Below are 16,847 nucleotides of genomic sequence, written 5' to 3' on the forward strand. Positions count from 1 at the left end.
TCACAACAGACACTTCAGAAATACAGAAGATAATCAGAAACTATTTTGAATCCTTATACTCCAATAAAATAGAAGATAGTGAAGGCATCGATAAATTTCTTAAGTCATATGATCTGCCCAGATTAAGGCAGGAGGATATAGACAACCTAAACAGACCAATATCAATTGAGGAAATAGAAGAAACCATCAAAAGACTACCAACTAAGAAAAGCCCAGGACCGGATGGGTATACAGCAGAGTTTTACAAAACCTTTAAAGAGGAACTAACACCAATACTTTTCAAGCTATTTCAGGAAATAGAAAAAGAGGGAGAACTTCCAAATTCATTCTACGAGGCCAACATCACCCTGATTCCTAAACCAGACAAAGACACTTCAAAGAAAGAAAACTACAGACCAATATCTCTAATGAACCTAGATGCAAAAATCCTCAATAAAATTTTGGCAAATCGGATTCAAAAACATATCAAAAAAATTGTGCACCATGATCAAGTAGGATTCATCCCTGGGATGCAAGGCTGGTTCAATATACGGAAATCAATTAATGTTATTCACCACATCAATAGACTTAAAAATAAGAACCATATGATCATTTCGATAGATGCAGAAAAAGCATTCGACAAAGTACAGCATCCCTTTATGTTCAAAACGCTAGAAAAACTAGGGATAACAGGAACTTACCTCAACATTGTAAAAGCAATCTATGCTAAACCTCAGGCTAGCATCATTCTGAATGGAGAAAAATTGAAGGCATTCCCTCTAAAATCTGGAACAAGACAGGGATGCCCTCTCTCACCACTTCTGTTCAACATAGTTCTCGAATCACTGGCCAGAGCAATTAGACAGACGAAAGAAATTAAAGGCATAAAAATAGGAAAAGAAGAACTTAAATTATCACTATTTGCAGATGACATGATTCTATACCTAGCAGACCCAAAAGGGTCTACAAAGAAACTATTAGAGCTAATAAATGAATTCAGCAAAGTGGCAGGATATAAAATCAACACGTATAAATCAAAGGCATTCCTGTATATCAGCGACAAATCCTCTGAAATGGAAATGAGGACAACCACTCCATTCACAATATCCCCCCAAAAAATAAAATACTTAGGAATCAACCTAACAAAAGAGGTGAAAGACTTATACAATGAAAACTACAGAACCCTAAAGAGAGAAATAGAAGAAGATCTTAGAAGATGGAAAAATATACCCTGTTCATGGATAGGCAGAACTAACATCATCAAAATGACGATATTACCAAAAGTTCTCTATAGGTTTAATGCAATACCAATCAAAATCCCAATGGCATTTCTTATAGAAATGGAGAAAGCAATCATGAAATTCATATGGAAAAATAAAAGACCCAGAATAGCAAAAACAATGCTAAGCAGGAAGGGTGAATCAGGCGGTATAGCGATACCAGACTTCAAACTATACTACAGAGCAATAGTAACAAAAACAGCATGGTACTGGTACCAAAACAGGCGGGTGGACCAATGGTACAGAATTGAGGACACAGAAACCAACCCACAAAACTACAACTATCTTATATTTGATAAAGGGGCTAAAAGCATGCAATGGAGGAAGGATAGCATCTTCAACAAATGGTGCTGGGAAAATTGGAAATCCATATGCAACAAAATGAAACTGAATCCCTTTCTCTCGCCATGCACTAAAGTTAACTCAAAATGGATCAAGGAGCTCGATATCAAATCAGAGACACGGCGTCTGATAGAAGAAAAAGTCGGCTACGATCTACATACTGTGGGGTCGGGCTCCAAATTCCTCAATAGGACACCCATAGCACAACAGTTAATAACTAGAATCAACAAATGGGACTTACTCAAACTAAAAAGTTTTTTCTCAGCAAAAGAAACAACAAGAGAGGTAAATAGGGAGCCTACATCCTGGGAACAAATCTTTACTCCTCACACTTCAGACAGAGCCCTAATATCCAGAGTATACAAAGAACTCAAAAAATTAGACAACAAGATAACAAATAACCCAATCAACAAATGGGCCAAAGACATGAACAGACACTTCTCAGAGGAGGACATACAATCAATCAACAAGTACATGAAAAAATGCTCACCATCCCTAGCAGTCAGAGAAATGCAAATCAAAACCACCCTAAGATACCATCTCACTCCAGTAAGATTGGCAGCCATTATGAAGTCAAACAACAACAAGTGCTGGCGAGGATGTGGGGAAAAGGGTACACTTGTTCATTGTTGGTGGGACTGCAAATTGGTGCAGCCAATCTGGAAAGCAGTATGGAGATTTCTTGGAAAGTTGGGAATGGAACCACCATTTGACCCAGCTATTCCCCTTCTCGGTCTATTCCCTAAAGACCTAAATAGAGCATGCTACAGGGACACTGCTACATCGATGTTCATAGCAGCACAATTCACAATAGCAAGACTGTGGAACCAACCTAGATGCCCTTCAATAGACGAATGGATAAAAAAAATGTGGCATTTATACACAATGGAGTATTACTCTGCATTGAGAAATGACAAAATCATAGAATTTGGAGGGAAATGGATGGCATTAGAGCAGATTATGCTAAGTGAAGCCAGCCAATCCCTAAAAAACAAATGCCAAATGTCTTCTTTGATATAAGGAGAGTAACTAAGAACAGAGTAGGGACGAAGAGCATGAGAAGAAGATTAACATTAAACAGGGACGAGAGGTGGGAGGGAAAGGGAGGGAGAAGGGAAATTGCATGGAAATGGAAGGAGACCCTCAGGGTTATACAAAATTACATACAAGAGGTAGCGAGGGGAAAGGGAAAAATAATACAAGGGGGAGATATGAACTGCAGTAGAGTGGGTAGAGAGAGAAGAGGGGAGGGGAGGGGAGGGGAGGGGGGTAGTAATGGATAGGAAAGGCAGCAGAATACAACAGACCCTAGTATGGCAATATATAAATCAATGGAAGTGTAACTGATGTGATTCTGTAATTTGTATACGGAGTAAAAATGGGAGTTCATAACCCACTTGAATCAAAGTGTGAAATATGATGTATCAAGAACTATGTAATGTTTTGAACAACCAACAATAAAAAAAATTAAAAAAAAAAAAAATAAATAAAATCTTTATGTAATGAAAAAAAAAAAAAAAAAAAAAGAGAGTACCAATTTACAAAAATTTCTCCCCAACATTTCCCAGATGTATCTGATTAAAATAGGTAGAATTGATCCTTTTACGAGTTCCACATTGCTCTCCCAATTTTGTTTTTCTACATTCAAGGATTCCCTTTGAAGGACAATTTTTATTTTTAGGTTTCACTGTGTTTTGCCTTTTATGGCTGAATGACGGGAGTTGGACCTGCAAAACAAAAATGGTTTTTGTGCTAGCTCCTTGAAATATCAACATCTCAACTACTTTTCAGTGAGCACATTCACTTTTTTTTTTTTTTGGTTGAAATACCCCTAACCAAAAGCAATTCTCATCAGATGTAGAAACACCTTCTTCTGAAAGTGCTTTAGTTGAGAGAATGAAATTACCAATTTACTGAAATTTATCCCCTAAATTTCTAGATGGATTTCATTGGAATTTGGCAGAATTGATCCTTTCATCAGTCTAACATTGCTCCCAAATTTTGGTTAACCTAGGCTCATGGGTTCATGTGCAAGGACAGTTTTTATTTTTAGGTTTCACTTTGTTTTTCCCTATAGAGATGAATGAATAGAATTGTACCTGGGAATCAAAAATAGTTTGTGTCAGCTGTTTGAAATTTCAGATTCAATTAGTTCTTAGTGATAACACTCTGCTTTGTTTCTTATGGAATAAGCCCTGAGCTGGTGCAGTTCTCAGCACATACAGGAACACCTTCTTTTGAATAGCTTTCTATGAATGCAGGAAATTACCAACTTACTGAATTTCTCCCTAAGATTTTCAGATGGATTTCATTGAAACTTGTCAGAATTGATTAATTTACCAGTCTCACATTGCTCCCCAATTTTGGTTTTTCTGAGATCATGGTTTCTGTGCAAAGAGATTTTAAATTTTTTAGTTTCAATTGGTTTTGTCCTTCCTCAATGAATAAATAGAATTGGACCAGGAGATCAAAAAGAGTATAGCTGCTTGAAATTTCAAAACTCAACTTAGTTCTTAGTGAGTACACTCCCTTTGTGCCGTAGTCTGGCTGGGCAAAATAACCGAGAGGTGACAAGCAACTTGAAGGTTGAAGCAGGAACAACTTTATTGCGAGTGAAGTCAGCAGGAACTGAGAACTTGGGCACCCAAGGTAGCAGGAGCCACTTCTCTGCCAGACCGCAGAGGTACATATACCCAACTAATTACACACAGCTTAACTTAATTGACATCATCTAGACACAGCAGTCAGTCATTAAGGGATCCTCATCATCTTAATGGCTCGCTGGTGGCTCAAAAACCACTCCTCCTGGCATACTGCCAGGCGCCATCTTAACTTGGTTGTGGCCCTCAACACTTTTGGTTTCTGGTTGAAGCAGCCCTAAGCAGAAATATTTCTCAGCACATGGAGGATCAACTTCTTATTGAAGAGCTTTAGTGGCTAACTAAAAATTATCAATTTACTGAATTATTCTCCCCAATATTTTCAGACTAATTTTATTTAAACTTGGCAGAATTGATCCCTCATCCAGTCTGACATTCCTCCTCATATTTTGTTTTCCTAGGATCAAGGTTTCCCTTGCAAGGAACCTTTTCATTTTAAGGTTTCACCTCGTTTTGCCATGTGTTGACAAATCAAAGAATTTGGGCCCAGAAATCAAAACTGGTTTGTGCTAGCTGCTTTAAATTCCAAAATATTGAATAAGTCCTAATGAGCACAATCTGCTTTGTTTCTGTTTGAAGTAGCCCTCTAGGCTGAGGCGGTTCTTAGCACTTTTGGGAACACTTTTTTTTTTTTTTTAAGCAGTTTAGCTGCTAGCAGGAAACTACATATTTCCTGAAATTTCTCCCAAAGATTCCCACGTGAATTTCATTAGAAGTTGGCAGAATTGATCCTTTCACCAGTCCCACATTGCTTCCCAATATTGGTTTGAATTCTGGGTGGGGCGGGGCGGGGCGGGGCAGTACTGTGGGCAGACCTGGGAAAACAGGAGACAGGCCTGCTGCAAACCCCGGCCAAGTGCACCACCTGACACATCTGGGACAACGTCGCAGGATAGCTAGCGGGGACTGGCAACAGGCCCTGTGGTGACACCCTGATCAAAAAGGCTTCTCCATGCACCTCGCGGACCTCACTCTTCCCCACGCCCGGGCGCAGCATTATCCGGAGGTCCGGGTGGGCCTCCCACCGTCCTCAGCTGCGGTTTCCCTAGGCTCAGGATTCCCCGGGGCGACTCCTCACGGGCTGGGCCACACTCTGCAGGCAGGAGGCTCTGGTATCAGACGGACCCGGACCACAAGCGATCTCAGACCCTAGAGATGCGCATCCAGCAGAAGACACTCCACTTCCACAAAAGTATAGAAGGCCCAGAGGGGTAGAACAGAATTGGCCGCTAAAGCCTCTGGGGAATGTAGTCCAATCAAGACTCGAGGATTCTGGGAAGTGTAGTTCTCTGCAGAGATGAAGCGCTGGCTGAACCTATCTAGTGCCCAGACACCAGTTGAGGGCTCCCTTTAGTAGAGCTGGGCTTTGCTGACGCCCTCAATGATCCATGTGGAATTTTGGATTCCAGGAAGTGAATACTTCATTGAGGGCAGTGTCTTGTACTCTTCATTTGTGTGAATGCTGGAATGTAATTATACAGCATTTTAGAGGAAAACCAAAAGAAGAGCATGGTTGGAGGAATGTGGCACGATTTTGTAGATTGAATAGGATAGACTAGGCAGGTGGGAATGGAGCAAAGATTCTGAAGTAGTGAGGGAAGGAGGAAATGAAGGAGTTGGATTCAGGTACTGAGAAGCCGTCGGGTAATTTTATTTTAAAGTAAATTTTTGTTTTCAGTTACAAAGCCCGGTGCAATGGCACATGCCTATGGTCCTAACTACTCAGGAGAGTGAGGCAGGAGGATCTCCAGTTCCAGGCCAGCAGGAACAACCTTGTGAAACCCTGTCTCAAATAAGTAAATTTCAATTACAAGTCAAATTCAGAAATATAGTTAGGAAAATTATGACTTCTGAGATAGATATTTTTGCTTTTCTTTATAGTTTTACCACCCATTTATACATCTTACAGAATAATTTCATCTGTTATTAACTTTATGTGATAAAATCATACACCTGTATTTTCAAGTCACTCAATCTAAGAAAGTCTAAAATAAGACAGGCATAGACAAAAACTGTCCTCCAAACATTTTGTTTGTAATTACCCTTATGATTTTCCTACTGTACTGTAGAGGACAATTTGTGTTCTTTCCAGACATTAGCTATTCAGGACCATGCTAACACAAGTATACCACATCAGTGATAAAATCTAGGTGGTTTTGGTATTTAGGTATTTATTATAAACTTCTTTCAGTTTTGCTTTGTGTTTGAAAATGTTCATCATAATGTGTAAAGGTATTTAGGTATTTATTATAAACTTCTTTCAGTTTTGCTTTGTGTTTGAAAATATTCATCATAATGTTGGAAAAATTCTATATCTTGAATTTAAGCCACAATGTAGCAGCTCTTCTTAGGTTGTCCTTATAATTTAAAAACCCTTGTCATGACACAACAATGAGCCTAGGAGGACTCTGAAATTTGGAAAGAAGTTAGGCAACTGGGGACTTTGAAACTAAGAAACAACTTAATAGAAAATTCCTTTATTTTCCTTATCATCTCCCATATTTTCCAACTAAAGAGTTATACAAGCTGTAGATAGGTAGTTTATGTCACCCCCCATGTCATATATTGAATCCTAAAACCTAAGATGATGATATTTGAAGATGGAGTGTTTGGAAGGTAATTAGGTCATGAGATTGGAGATCTCATGAATTGGATCATTGTCCTTGCATAAAGAGACATGAGATCTTGCTTTTCTCTAACTATCTACCAAGTAGGATACAGCAAGAAGTTGGCCATCTGCAAATCAGCAAGTGGATCACCAGATACTGGACCTTCCCGTAGCTTGTTCTTGAGCTACTTAGTCTCCAAAACTTTGAGAAATTGATGTTTGTTTTTAAGCCACTCAATCTATGACAGTCTAAGACAGACACAGACACAAATAAAATTCTATAAAGAAAGCTGTTTCCCTTAGCCAAATGACCATTTGGTGGCCTCTACCTTACTGCATCCAAACACCAGCAAAACAACAATAACAACAAAAATCTCATATCCCCTCATTTCATGGAGAAAAGAATAGCACATTTTTCTCAAATAAAAAACAAAGAACTATCGGGCTGGGGTTGTGGCTCAGTAGTAGAATGCTCGACAAGTACATGTAAGGCCCTGGGTTCGATCCTCAGCACCACATGAAAATAAATAAATAAAATAAATGTAATTCATCAAATGACTCATAATACAAAAAATACTGACTTTCCATTTTCAGATAAGGACAGAAAGGGCTGGAGTGTGACTCAGTGGCAGAGTGCTTGCAGCACATGGGTTCAATTCCCGGTCCCCATTTGCCTAATTATAATGATAATAGCAATATCTTTGGGATGTAGTACAGTGGTACAGAGTGCGTGGGTTCAATCCTCAGTATAACAACACAACAACAATAACAATAGTAAAGAAGGAGGAGGAGGAGGAGGAGGAGGAGAGGAGGAGGAAGAGGATAAAAAGAAAGTTCAGGCAAAAAAGAAAATAACAGGAGATTAAAAGATTGTGTGAATCAAAAGAAATCATGGGGCAGGAGTCAACTCACACACTAGGGAAAACTCTATAGAACATATAGGCTTGCTGTCAATATCCAAGTCCATGGACTCAAACAACTGTGGATTGAAATTATTTGAAAAAAATAAAAAATTTAGTCTGTGCCAACATACCTTAATCTTTTTTTTTGTCATTACTCTATAAACATTACTCTATAAAACAAAGGATGACTATTTAACATTTACATTGCGTTAGGTATTATAAGTAATTTGGATGTAATTTAGAGTATAGGAAAGTATGTGCATACATTATATGCAAATACTATACAAATTTTATATTGCACTTATGGATACTGGTATCCACAGTCAGTAATGGAACCAACCCACCATCAAATACTGAGGTTGGGTAGACCCACCCACACCAGCCTCTGGGGGCCCAGGTGCACAGCAGATCTGGTCCAGCCCTTTCCCAGAAACGCAGATAGAACCAGAGCCAAGCCTTTGGTGCAGGACTGCCCCTTCCGACCAGCAGACTAATGTGAGGGGTAAAGCCTGGCCTACATCCACCCACACCTGCCTCTGCAGGGCCCAGGCACACAGCAGGCCTGGTCCACCCTTTACCAGCAGGGCAGACACTGCCAGAGCCTAGCGTCTGGTGCAGGACCACTCCTTCCTACCATCAGACTACCAGGGGAGGTTAAGCCCAGCATCCCAGATCCTCCCACTCCAACTTACCCAAGACCCAGACCGAGGATGCAGTAGCCTTCATTAAGGGACATCAGCTGGGTCTGGAAGCCCAACATCAAGGTGAGGTACAAACAATCTGCATGGTAGAAACTGTAATATCTCGGATGCACACTGCAAAAAAAAAAAAAAAAAAAAAGACAAATAGACAAATAGACAACATAAAAAAACAAGGGAGGGAGGAAAGTGCCCCAAACAAACCAGAACCCATGGACAGCAAAGTGGATGAAATATCAGAGAAGGAGTTTAGAAGGTTCATAATTAAAATGAACTGTTAATTTAAAAAAAACATGACCTAAATGGGCAAATACAGACAAAAAATGATCACTCCAACAAGGAGATGAGAGAACAAATACTGTTAGCAAAAGATTACTTCAAGAGAGAGATACAGTCTCTGAAAAAAAGTCAGAAATTCTTGAAATGAAGGAAACAATAAATCAAATAAAATCTCAATAAAAAGCATAACCAACAGACTAGATAACTTGGAAGAAAGAACATCAGATAATGAAGACAAAGTATACAATCTGAAAAAAAAAAAAAAAAGTTCACCACACAGTGAAGAAAGTTAGAAATCATGAACAGAACATCCAAGAATTATGGGACAGCATCAAAAGACTAAATCTACAGGAAGGCACAGAGTGTCAAACCAAAGGAAATACACAATCTCCTCAATAAGGTATCAGAAAATTTCCAAGCATAAAGAACAAATTGGAAAACCAAATACAAGAGGCTTACTGGACACCAATGTATAAAATTACAACAGATTTACACCAAGGCACATTATAATGAAAAAGTCTATCATACAGAATAAGAATCGAATCTTAAAAGCCATAAGAGAGAGGAATCAGATCACATATAGGAGGAGACCAATTAGTATCTCAACAGATTTTTCAACCCAGCCCTCAAAGCCAGCAGATAGTTGAACAACATATACCAAGCTCTGAAATAAAATGGAAGCCAACCAAGAATCTTATATCCAGCAAAACTAAGCTTTAGATTTGATGATAAAATAAAAAAAAAACTTCCATGATAAACAGAAGTTAAAAGAATTTAGAGCAAGAAAGCCTGCACTACAGAATATCCTCAGCAAAATATTCCAAGAAGAAAAAAATGAAAAACAATGATGAAAATCAGCAGAGGGAGGGATTACACTAAAGGAAAATCTAATCAGAGGAGAAACCAAGTAATGTTAAATACCAAAAATAAATAAAAATGGCTGGGAATACAAATCATGTCTCAATAATAACCCTGAATGTTAATGGCCTAAACTGACCAATCAAAAGACAGACTGGTAGATTGATTTTTTTTTTTTTAAAAAGAGACCCAACAATATGCTACCTCCAAGAGACTCATCTCATAGATGAAGACATTCACAGACTGTAGGTGAAGGGTTGGAAAAAATCATACCACTCACATGGACTGTGGAAGCAAGCAGGGGTTTCCAACCTCATATCAAACAAAGTAGACTGCAAAGTAAAGTCAATCAAAAAGGATAAAAAAGAACACTACATATTGCTCAAGGGAACCATACACCAATAGAACTTAACAATTATAAATATATATGCCCCAAACAATAGAGCAGCTATGTTCATCAAACAAACGCTTCTCAAGTAGACCACAACACAATAATTTTGGGTGACTTTAACACACCTCTTTAGTCACTAGATAGACCTTCCAAATAAAAGCTGAACAAAGAAACTATAGAACTCAATAATACAATCAATAACTTAGACTTAACTGACATATAGAATATTTCACCTACCAACAAGTGAATATGCTTTCTCTTCAGCACCACATGGATCCTTCTCTAAAATAGACCATTTACTATGCCACAAAGCATCTCTTAGCAAATATAAAAAAGTAGAGATACTACCCTGCATTCTAGCAGATCATAATGGAATGAAATTAGAAATCAATGATAAGATAAAAAATAAAATCCACTCCAACACCTGTAGACTAAGTAATATGCTATTGAATGAACAATGGGGTATAGAAGACATCAAGGAAGAGATTAAAAAGTTTTTAGAGGTGAATGAGAACACAGATACAACATATCAAAATCTCTGGGACACTATGAAAGCAGTTCTAGGAGAAAAGTTCATTGCATAGAATTCATTCCTTAAAAGAAGAAAAAGTCAACAAATAAATGACTTAACACTACATCTCAAAGCCCTAGAAAAAGAACATATCAACACCAAAAGCAACAGGAGACAGGAAATAATTAAAATCAAAGCTGAAATCAATGAAATTGAAACAAAAGAAACAATTAAAAAATTGACAAACAAAAAGTTAGTTCTTTAAAAAAGTAAATAAAATTGACAAACCCTTAGCCATGCTAACAAAGAGAAGGAGAGAGAAAAGTCAAATCACTAACATACGTGATGAAGAAAAAATATCACAACAGATACTACAGAAATACAGAAGATAATTAGAAATTATTTTGAAAATATTCCAATAAAATATTGAAGGCACCATCAAATTTCTAGTCACATAATTTGCCCAAATTGAATCATGATGATATACACAATTTAAACAGATCAATTTCAAGTGACTCAAAAGCAGACACTATCAAAAGTCTACCAACCAAGAAAAGCCCAGGACTGGACAGATACACAGCCAAGTTCTACAAGACCTTTAAAGAAGAATGGATACCAATAATCTCCAATTTATTTCAGGAAATAGAAAAAGAGGCAGCACTTCCAAACTCATTCCATGAGGACAATATCACTCTGATTCCAAAACCAAGCAAAGACACATTAAAAAAAAAAACACTTCAATATCTCTAATGAAATAGATGCAAAAATTCTCAATAAAATTCTGGCAAATCAATTACAAAAACATATCAAAAAGATCATGCACCATGATCAAGTGGGATTCATCCCAGATATAAGGTTTCAACACTCAGAAATCAATAAATGTAATTCATCACATCAATAGACTCAAAGATAAGAATCATATGGATCATCTCAATAGATGCAGAAAAAGCATTTGACAAAATACAGAACCTCTTTATGTTCAAAACACTAGAAAAACTAGGATTAACAGGAACATATCTCAACATCACAAAGGCTATCTATGCTAAGCCTCAGGTCAACATCATTCTAAATGGAGAAAAATTGAAGGCATTCTCTCTAAAAACTGAAACAAGACAGGGATGCCCTCTTTCACCACTTCTATTTAACATTAGAGAAGCATGCCAAGCCAAGCATAAAAACAGTGTTTATTTAAAAAGGTGTAACAGACTTCTCCCAGAAGGGAGAAGGGGGTCATAGCTGGTATCCTGGTATCCCAAGAAGTGAGAGCATTCTGCCTTTTTTATATGTTAACACTGACCAGAGCAATTAGATGAAAGAAATTAAAGGGATATGTATAGGAAAAGAAGAACTTAAATTAGCACTATTTGCTGATGATATGATTCTATACCTAGAAGACCCTAAAAGTTTCACCAGAAAACTACTAGAATTCAGCAAAGTAGCAGGATATAAAATCAACACCCATAAATCAAAGGCATTTCTGTATATCAGTGACAATCCACAGAAAGGCAAATGAGGAAAATCACCCCAATTTCAATAGCCTCAAAAATAAAATAAAATAAAATACTTGGGAATCAACAAAAGAAGTGAAAGAGCTATATAATGAAAATTACAAAACCCTAAAGACAGAAATCAAAAAAAGACCTTAGAAGATGGAAAGATCTTTTGGATAGGCAAAATCAATATTATCAAAATGACCATGCTACCAAAAGCACTATACAGATTTACTGCAACTCCAATCAAAATTCCAAATGGCATTCCTCATAGAAATAGGAAAACCAATCATGAAATTCATCTGGAATAATAAGAGACCCAGAGTAGTTAAAAAAAAATCCTTAGCAGGAAGAGTGAAGCAGGTGGCATCACTATACCACACCTTAAACAATACTACAGAGCAATAGTAACAAAAACAGCATGGTATTGGCACCAAAACACATTGGTAGACCAATGGTACAGAATAGAGAACACAGATATTAACCCACAAAACTACAGTTATCTTATATTAGACAAAGGAGAAAACACAGCCTCTTCAACAAATGGTGCTGGGAAAACTGGAAATCCATATTCAAAAAAATGAAATAAAACCCCTATCTCTCACCATGCACAAAATTCAACTCAAAGTGGATCAAAGACCTAGAAATTAAACCAGAGACCTTGTGCCTAATGGAAGAAAAACAAAGCCCAAATATTCATCATGTTGGATTAGGAACCAACTTTGTTAATAAGACTCCTATGGCACAAGATTAAAACCAAGAATCAATAAATGGGATGGATTCAAACTAAAGAGCTTCTTCTCAACAAAAGAAAACAGTGAGGTGAATAGAGAGCCTACAGAATGGGAACAAATCTTTACCACAAGCACATCAGATACAGCACTAATCTCTAGGATATATAAAGCACACAAAAACGTTAGCACCAAAAAAAACAAATAACCCAATCAATAAATGGGCCAAGGAATGGAACAGATACTTCTCAGAAGAGAATATACAATCATTAACAAATATGAAAAAATGTTCAACATCTCTAGAAATTAGAGAAATGCAAATCAAAATTACTCTAAGATTTTATCTCACTCCAGTCAGAATGGAAGCTATCAAGAATACAAACAACAATAAGTGTTGGCGAGGATGTGGGGAAAAAGGCACACTCATATGCTACTGCTGGGACTGCAAATTGGTGCAGCCAATATAGAAAGCAGTATGGAAATTTCTTGGAAAATTGGGAATGAAAACACCATTTGACCCAGCTGTCCCTCTCCTGGGTCTATACCCAAAGGACTTAAAACAACATACTACAGGGCCACAGTTTATAGCAGCACAATTCATAATTGCTAAACTGTGGAACCAACCTAGATGAACTTCAACAGATGAAAGGATAAAATAAATGTGGCATACATACACAATGAAATATTACTCAGCAATAAAAAAGAATAAAATCATGGGAAATAGGAGGAAGAACATAGCGGCGGATGGGGAGAGAGCACTCCTGTGACCTCCTCAGCTATGCTGGCAGAGAGAGACTTCAGAATGCCTGGATGCTGTCTGCTCAGGAATGTCCTGCAAAGTTGAGCTGAGGTGAAAACTAAGCAAGGAGTTTGAGATTCTCAAAGGCCACAGCGTGCTCAGGCGCGGGTGAATCCAGGCCACCCAGCGTGTGGAGGTACTGGCTGGTTGATTGGTGACCCGCTGTCGACCCACCACCAACCTGCCATGACTCAGCACTAAGGAGACCCATGAGCAGCATAGAGAAACAAAACTTTGGACCCTTTGAGGAGGTGCCAACCGAGCCTCCATGGGCCAGCAGACCAAGATCTGAGGTAGGGACTTAGGAGAGTCAGACCAGACACACCCTTCCCATCAGACACCCAGGCAAGGAGACCAGTGCCCACCATGGCAGAGAACTGACATCATCAGAGTTCGGCGGAAGGGATCACTCCACAGTGAAATCGGTGACAGCCCTCCCTATCCATACAGCTGGGGAATCTAAAAAATCTCTCCCCAGTTCTCCGTGGGTGTGATTATCGGAGCTGAGGGAAACAGGAGGGGCACGTGACATCCAACTCCCCCTCCCACCAGTGGCAACAGCCAAGGCCTTTTTCCGCCAGCTCTCGGGGGCAGGGCTACCGGAGGGAATCAGGCAAAATAAGCTGACGACCCCCAGCTCCCGGGCTCCACAACCTTGGAGTCTGGGTGAATGGCAAACAGAGATAGTGCCCAGTTGTTCAAGAGAACAGGGCACCCCGGGGGCTGCAGGCCCGGCATGTAGCTAGATCTGTGGCGAATGTCACCAGTGAGTGGGTCCTGGCTGGCAGGAGAAGCAGGGTGGGGGGGTGGGGGGAGGAAAGGAGGCTGGAGACCAGAAAGGGCCCTGGGCAGCCAGGATTGGAGAGCTGCACAGTTGGGGAAGAGAAGCTGCCTCACAGGGATTGTTTTCTGCATATTGAGGGCAGAAGCTTGGCCAGGAGGGCACAGCTCCACCTACTGGAAGTAAAGATAATACTACTCTAAGACTGCATTTATCTTTTTTTTTCTTTTCAATTTTTATTTTTCACTTTTCTTTTATTCTATCTATTTTTCTCTATTTCTCTTTAGTGACTTCTTCATTCCCCTTCCCCTACCTTTCCTCCCAAGCATTATGACTTCTATTACATGTAATTTACTAAATGCATATAGGTGAATGTTCCAAGGCTGTCTATAGTGCTCCCAAGTCCCTAGCTACCCCCCAAATACTCCGGTCCATTTTCCTGTTAATATCCCCGTTCAGTAGAGCAATCTTCCAAGGTAGCTAAGATATACTAACCCCCATACCATCACATCACCCGACCTAAACATAAAGTCCTAAGACCAAACCGCAGATCGCTATACACCATCAGAATCCATATGTCTTTTTTTCTTTTAAGAGAGAGGGAGAGAGAGAGAGAGAGAATTTTTTTTAATATTTATTTTTTAGTTATCGGCGTACACAACATATTTGTTTGTATGTGGTGCTGATCGAACCCAGGCCGCACGCATGCCAGGCGTGCACGCTACCGCTTGAGCCACATCCCCAGCCCCTCCGTATGTCTTTTATGAAACGAATGAATTTGCTTTAAAATACAATAAAACCCAACATCTCTAGACATAGTCTCCCATCACAATGGAGAGATCCCGGAGATATACAATACCAAAACAAATTATAGGAAAAAATAGTAACACAGCAGTGAAACAGAGCTGGAAAGTAATGTGAGCATCATGATAAAAACAAGGAAAAAAAGATTACAAACAATGCAGGACAGCTTAAATTTACAGGAGAACCTAGAGGCATCAGAAAAATGGTCAGATAAAGAACTCAAGGCATACTGACTCAGATGGAATGGAATCTTAAAGAGGTCATTAGACAGCAAATGTAAACAATGAAAGAACAATTTGACAATGAATTACATAAACAAATTCAAGAAGCAAAAGAACAACTCTACCGGGAGATAGAGGTTATAAAAAATATCAAACAATAATCCTAGAAATGAAGAAAACTATAAACCAAATTAAAAACTCAAATGAGAGTATTACCAGTAGAGTAGATCAAGTAAAAATCAGAAGATCAGACAATGAAGGCAAAATATATCATCTAGAAAAGTGTCTAGTCAACTCAGAAAGGATGGTAGGAAACCATGAACAAAACATCCAAGAGATATGGGATATCACAAAAAAAAAAAAAAACAAAAAAAAAAAACTTAAGAGTCATTGGGATAGAGAGTGTATAGAGGTCCAAACCAAAGGAATGAGCAATCTGTTAAATAAAATAATTTTAGAAAACTTTCCAGACATGAAAAATGAAAGCAATGTCCAAATCCTAGAAGCCTACAGGATGCTGAACATACAAAAAACCACAATAAACCAACTCCAAGACACATTATTATGAAGATATCCAACATACAGAACAAGGAGAGAATATTAAAAGCTACAAGAGAAAGGAGGCAGATTATATTCAGGGGTAAACCAATTAAGTTAACAGCTGATTTTTCATCACAGATGCTAAAAGCGGGAAGATCCTGGAACAACGTATTTCAAACGCTGAAAGATAATGGGTGCCAACCAAGAATATTGTATCCAGCAAAATTAAGCTTCAGGTTTGACAATGAAATAAAAATCTTTCACGATAAAAAAAAAAAAGCTAAAAGAATTCGCAGCCAGAAAACCAGCACTGCAAAGCATTTTGGGCAAGACCATACGCGAAGAGGAATGAAAAAGAACAACCAAAACCAACAGTGGGAAGTACCTCAGTAAAGCGGGGGGTGGGGGGGTGGGGACTAATCAAAGAGGGAAAAACAAACCAAATTAAAAATAAATAAATAAACAAACAAACATGACCGGAAGTACAAACCATATATCAATAGTAACCCTAAACGTTAATGGCTTAAACTCACCAATAAAGCGACATAGGCTGGTAACCTGGATTAAAAAAAACGGATCCAACAATATGCTGCCTTCAGGAGATTCATCTGATAGGAAAAGACATACACAGGTTGAAGGTGAAAGGTTGGGAAAAATCATACCACTCACATGGTCCTCGGAAGCAAGCAGGGGTGGCCATCCTCATATGGAATAAAATTGACTTCAAGCCTACGTTAATCAAAATGGATAAAGAAGGACACTATATACTGTTAAAGGGAACCATTCACCAACAAGACATAACAATTATCAATATTTATGCACCAAACAATGGTGCTTCTATGTTCATAAAACAAACTCTCCCCAAGTTCAAGAGTCAAATAAACCACAACACAATAATTATGGGTGACTTATAACTGTAGAACACACCTCTCTCACCAGTGGACAGATCTTCCAAACAAAAGTTGAATAAAGA

General features: G+C 38.5%; 1 protein-coding gene across 10 annotated transcripts in view; it reads right to left on the reverse strand.

Moving 5' to 3' along the window:
• Positions 1–16,847, reverse strand: part of LOC143381360 (uncharacterized) — a 127,420-nt gene that overhangs the window by 55,874 nt on the left and 54,699 nt on the right. For 6 of the 10 annotated variants that reach the window (XR_013088805.1, XM_076834924.1, XM_076834926.1 and 3 more), the window contains one exon: positions 8,464–8,586. The exons of 1 other annotated variant lie outside the window; for it this stretch is intronic. Coding sequence is in view for 8 of the 9 variants with exons in the window: in XM_076834924.1 (XP_076691039.1) it covers positions 8,464–8,586 (123 nt within the window). In the remaining variant the exon portion in view is untranslated. Of the gene's footprint in view, positions 1–4,299; positions 5,724–8,463; positions 8,587–16,847 lie in introns of those variants that run through there. 3 more of the 10 variants (XM_076834918.1, XM_076834920.1, XM_076834921.1) reach the window with 1 other exon arrangement.

Source organism: Callospermophilus lateralis, chromosome 15 (genome assembly GCF_048772815.1).
Source record: "Callospermophilus lateralis isolate mCalLat2 chromosome 15, mCalLat2.hap1, whole genome shotgun sequence".
Taxonomy (NCBI): Eukaryota; Metazoa; Chordata; class Mammalia; order Rodentia; family Sciuridae; genus Callospermophilus; species Callospermophilus lateralis.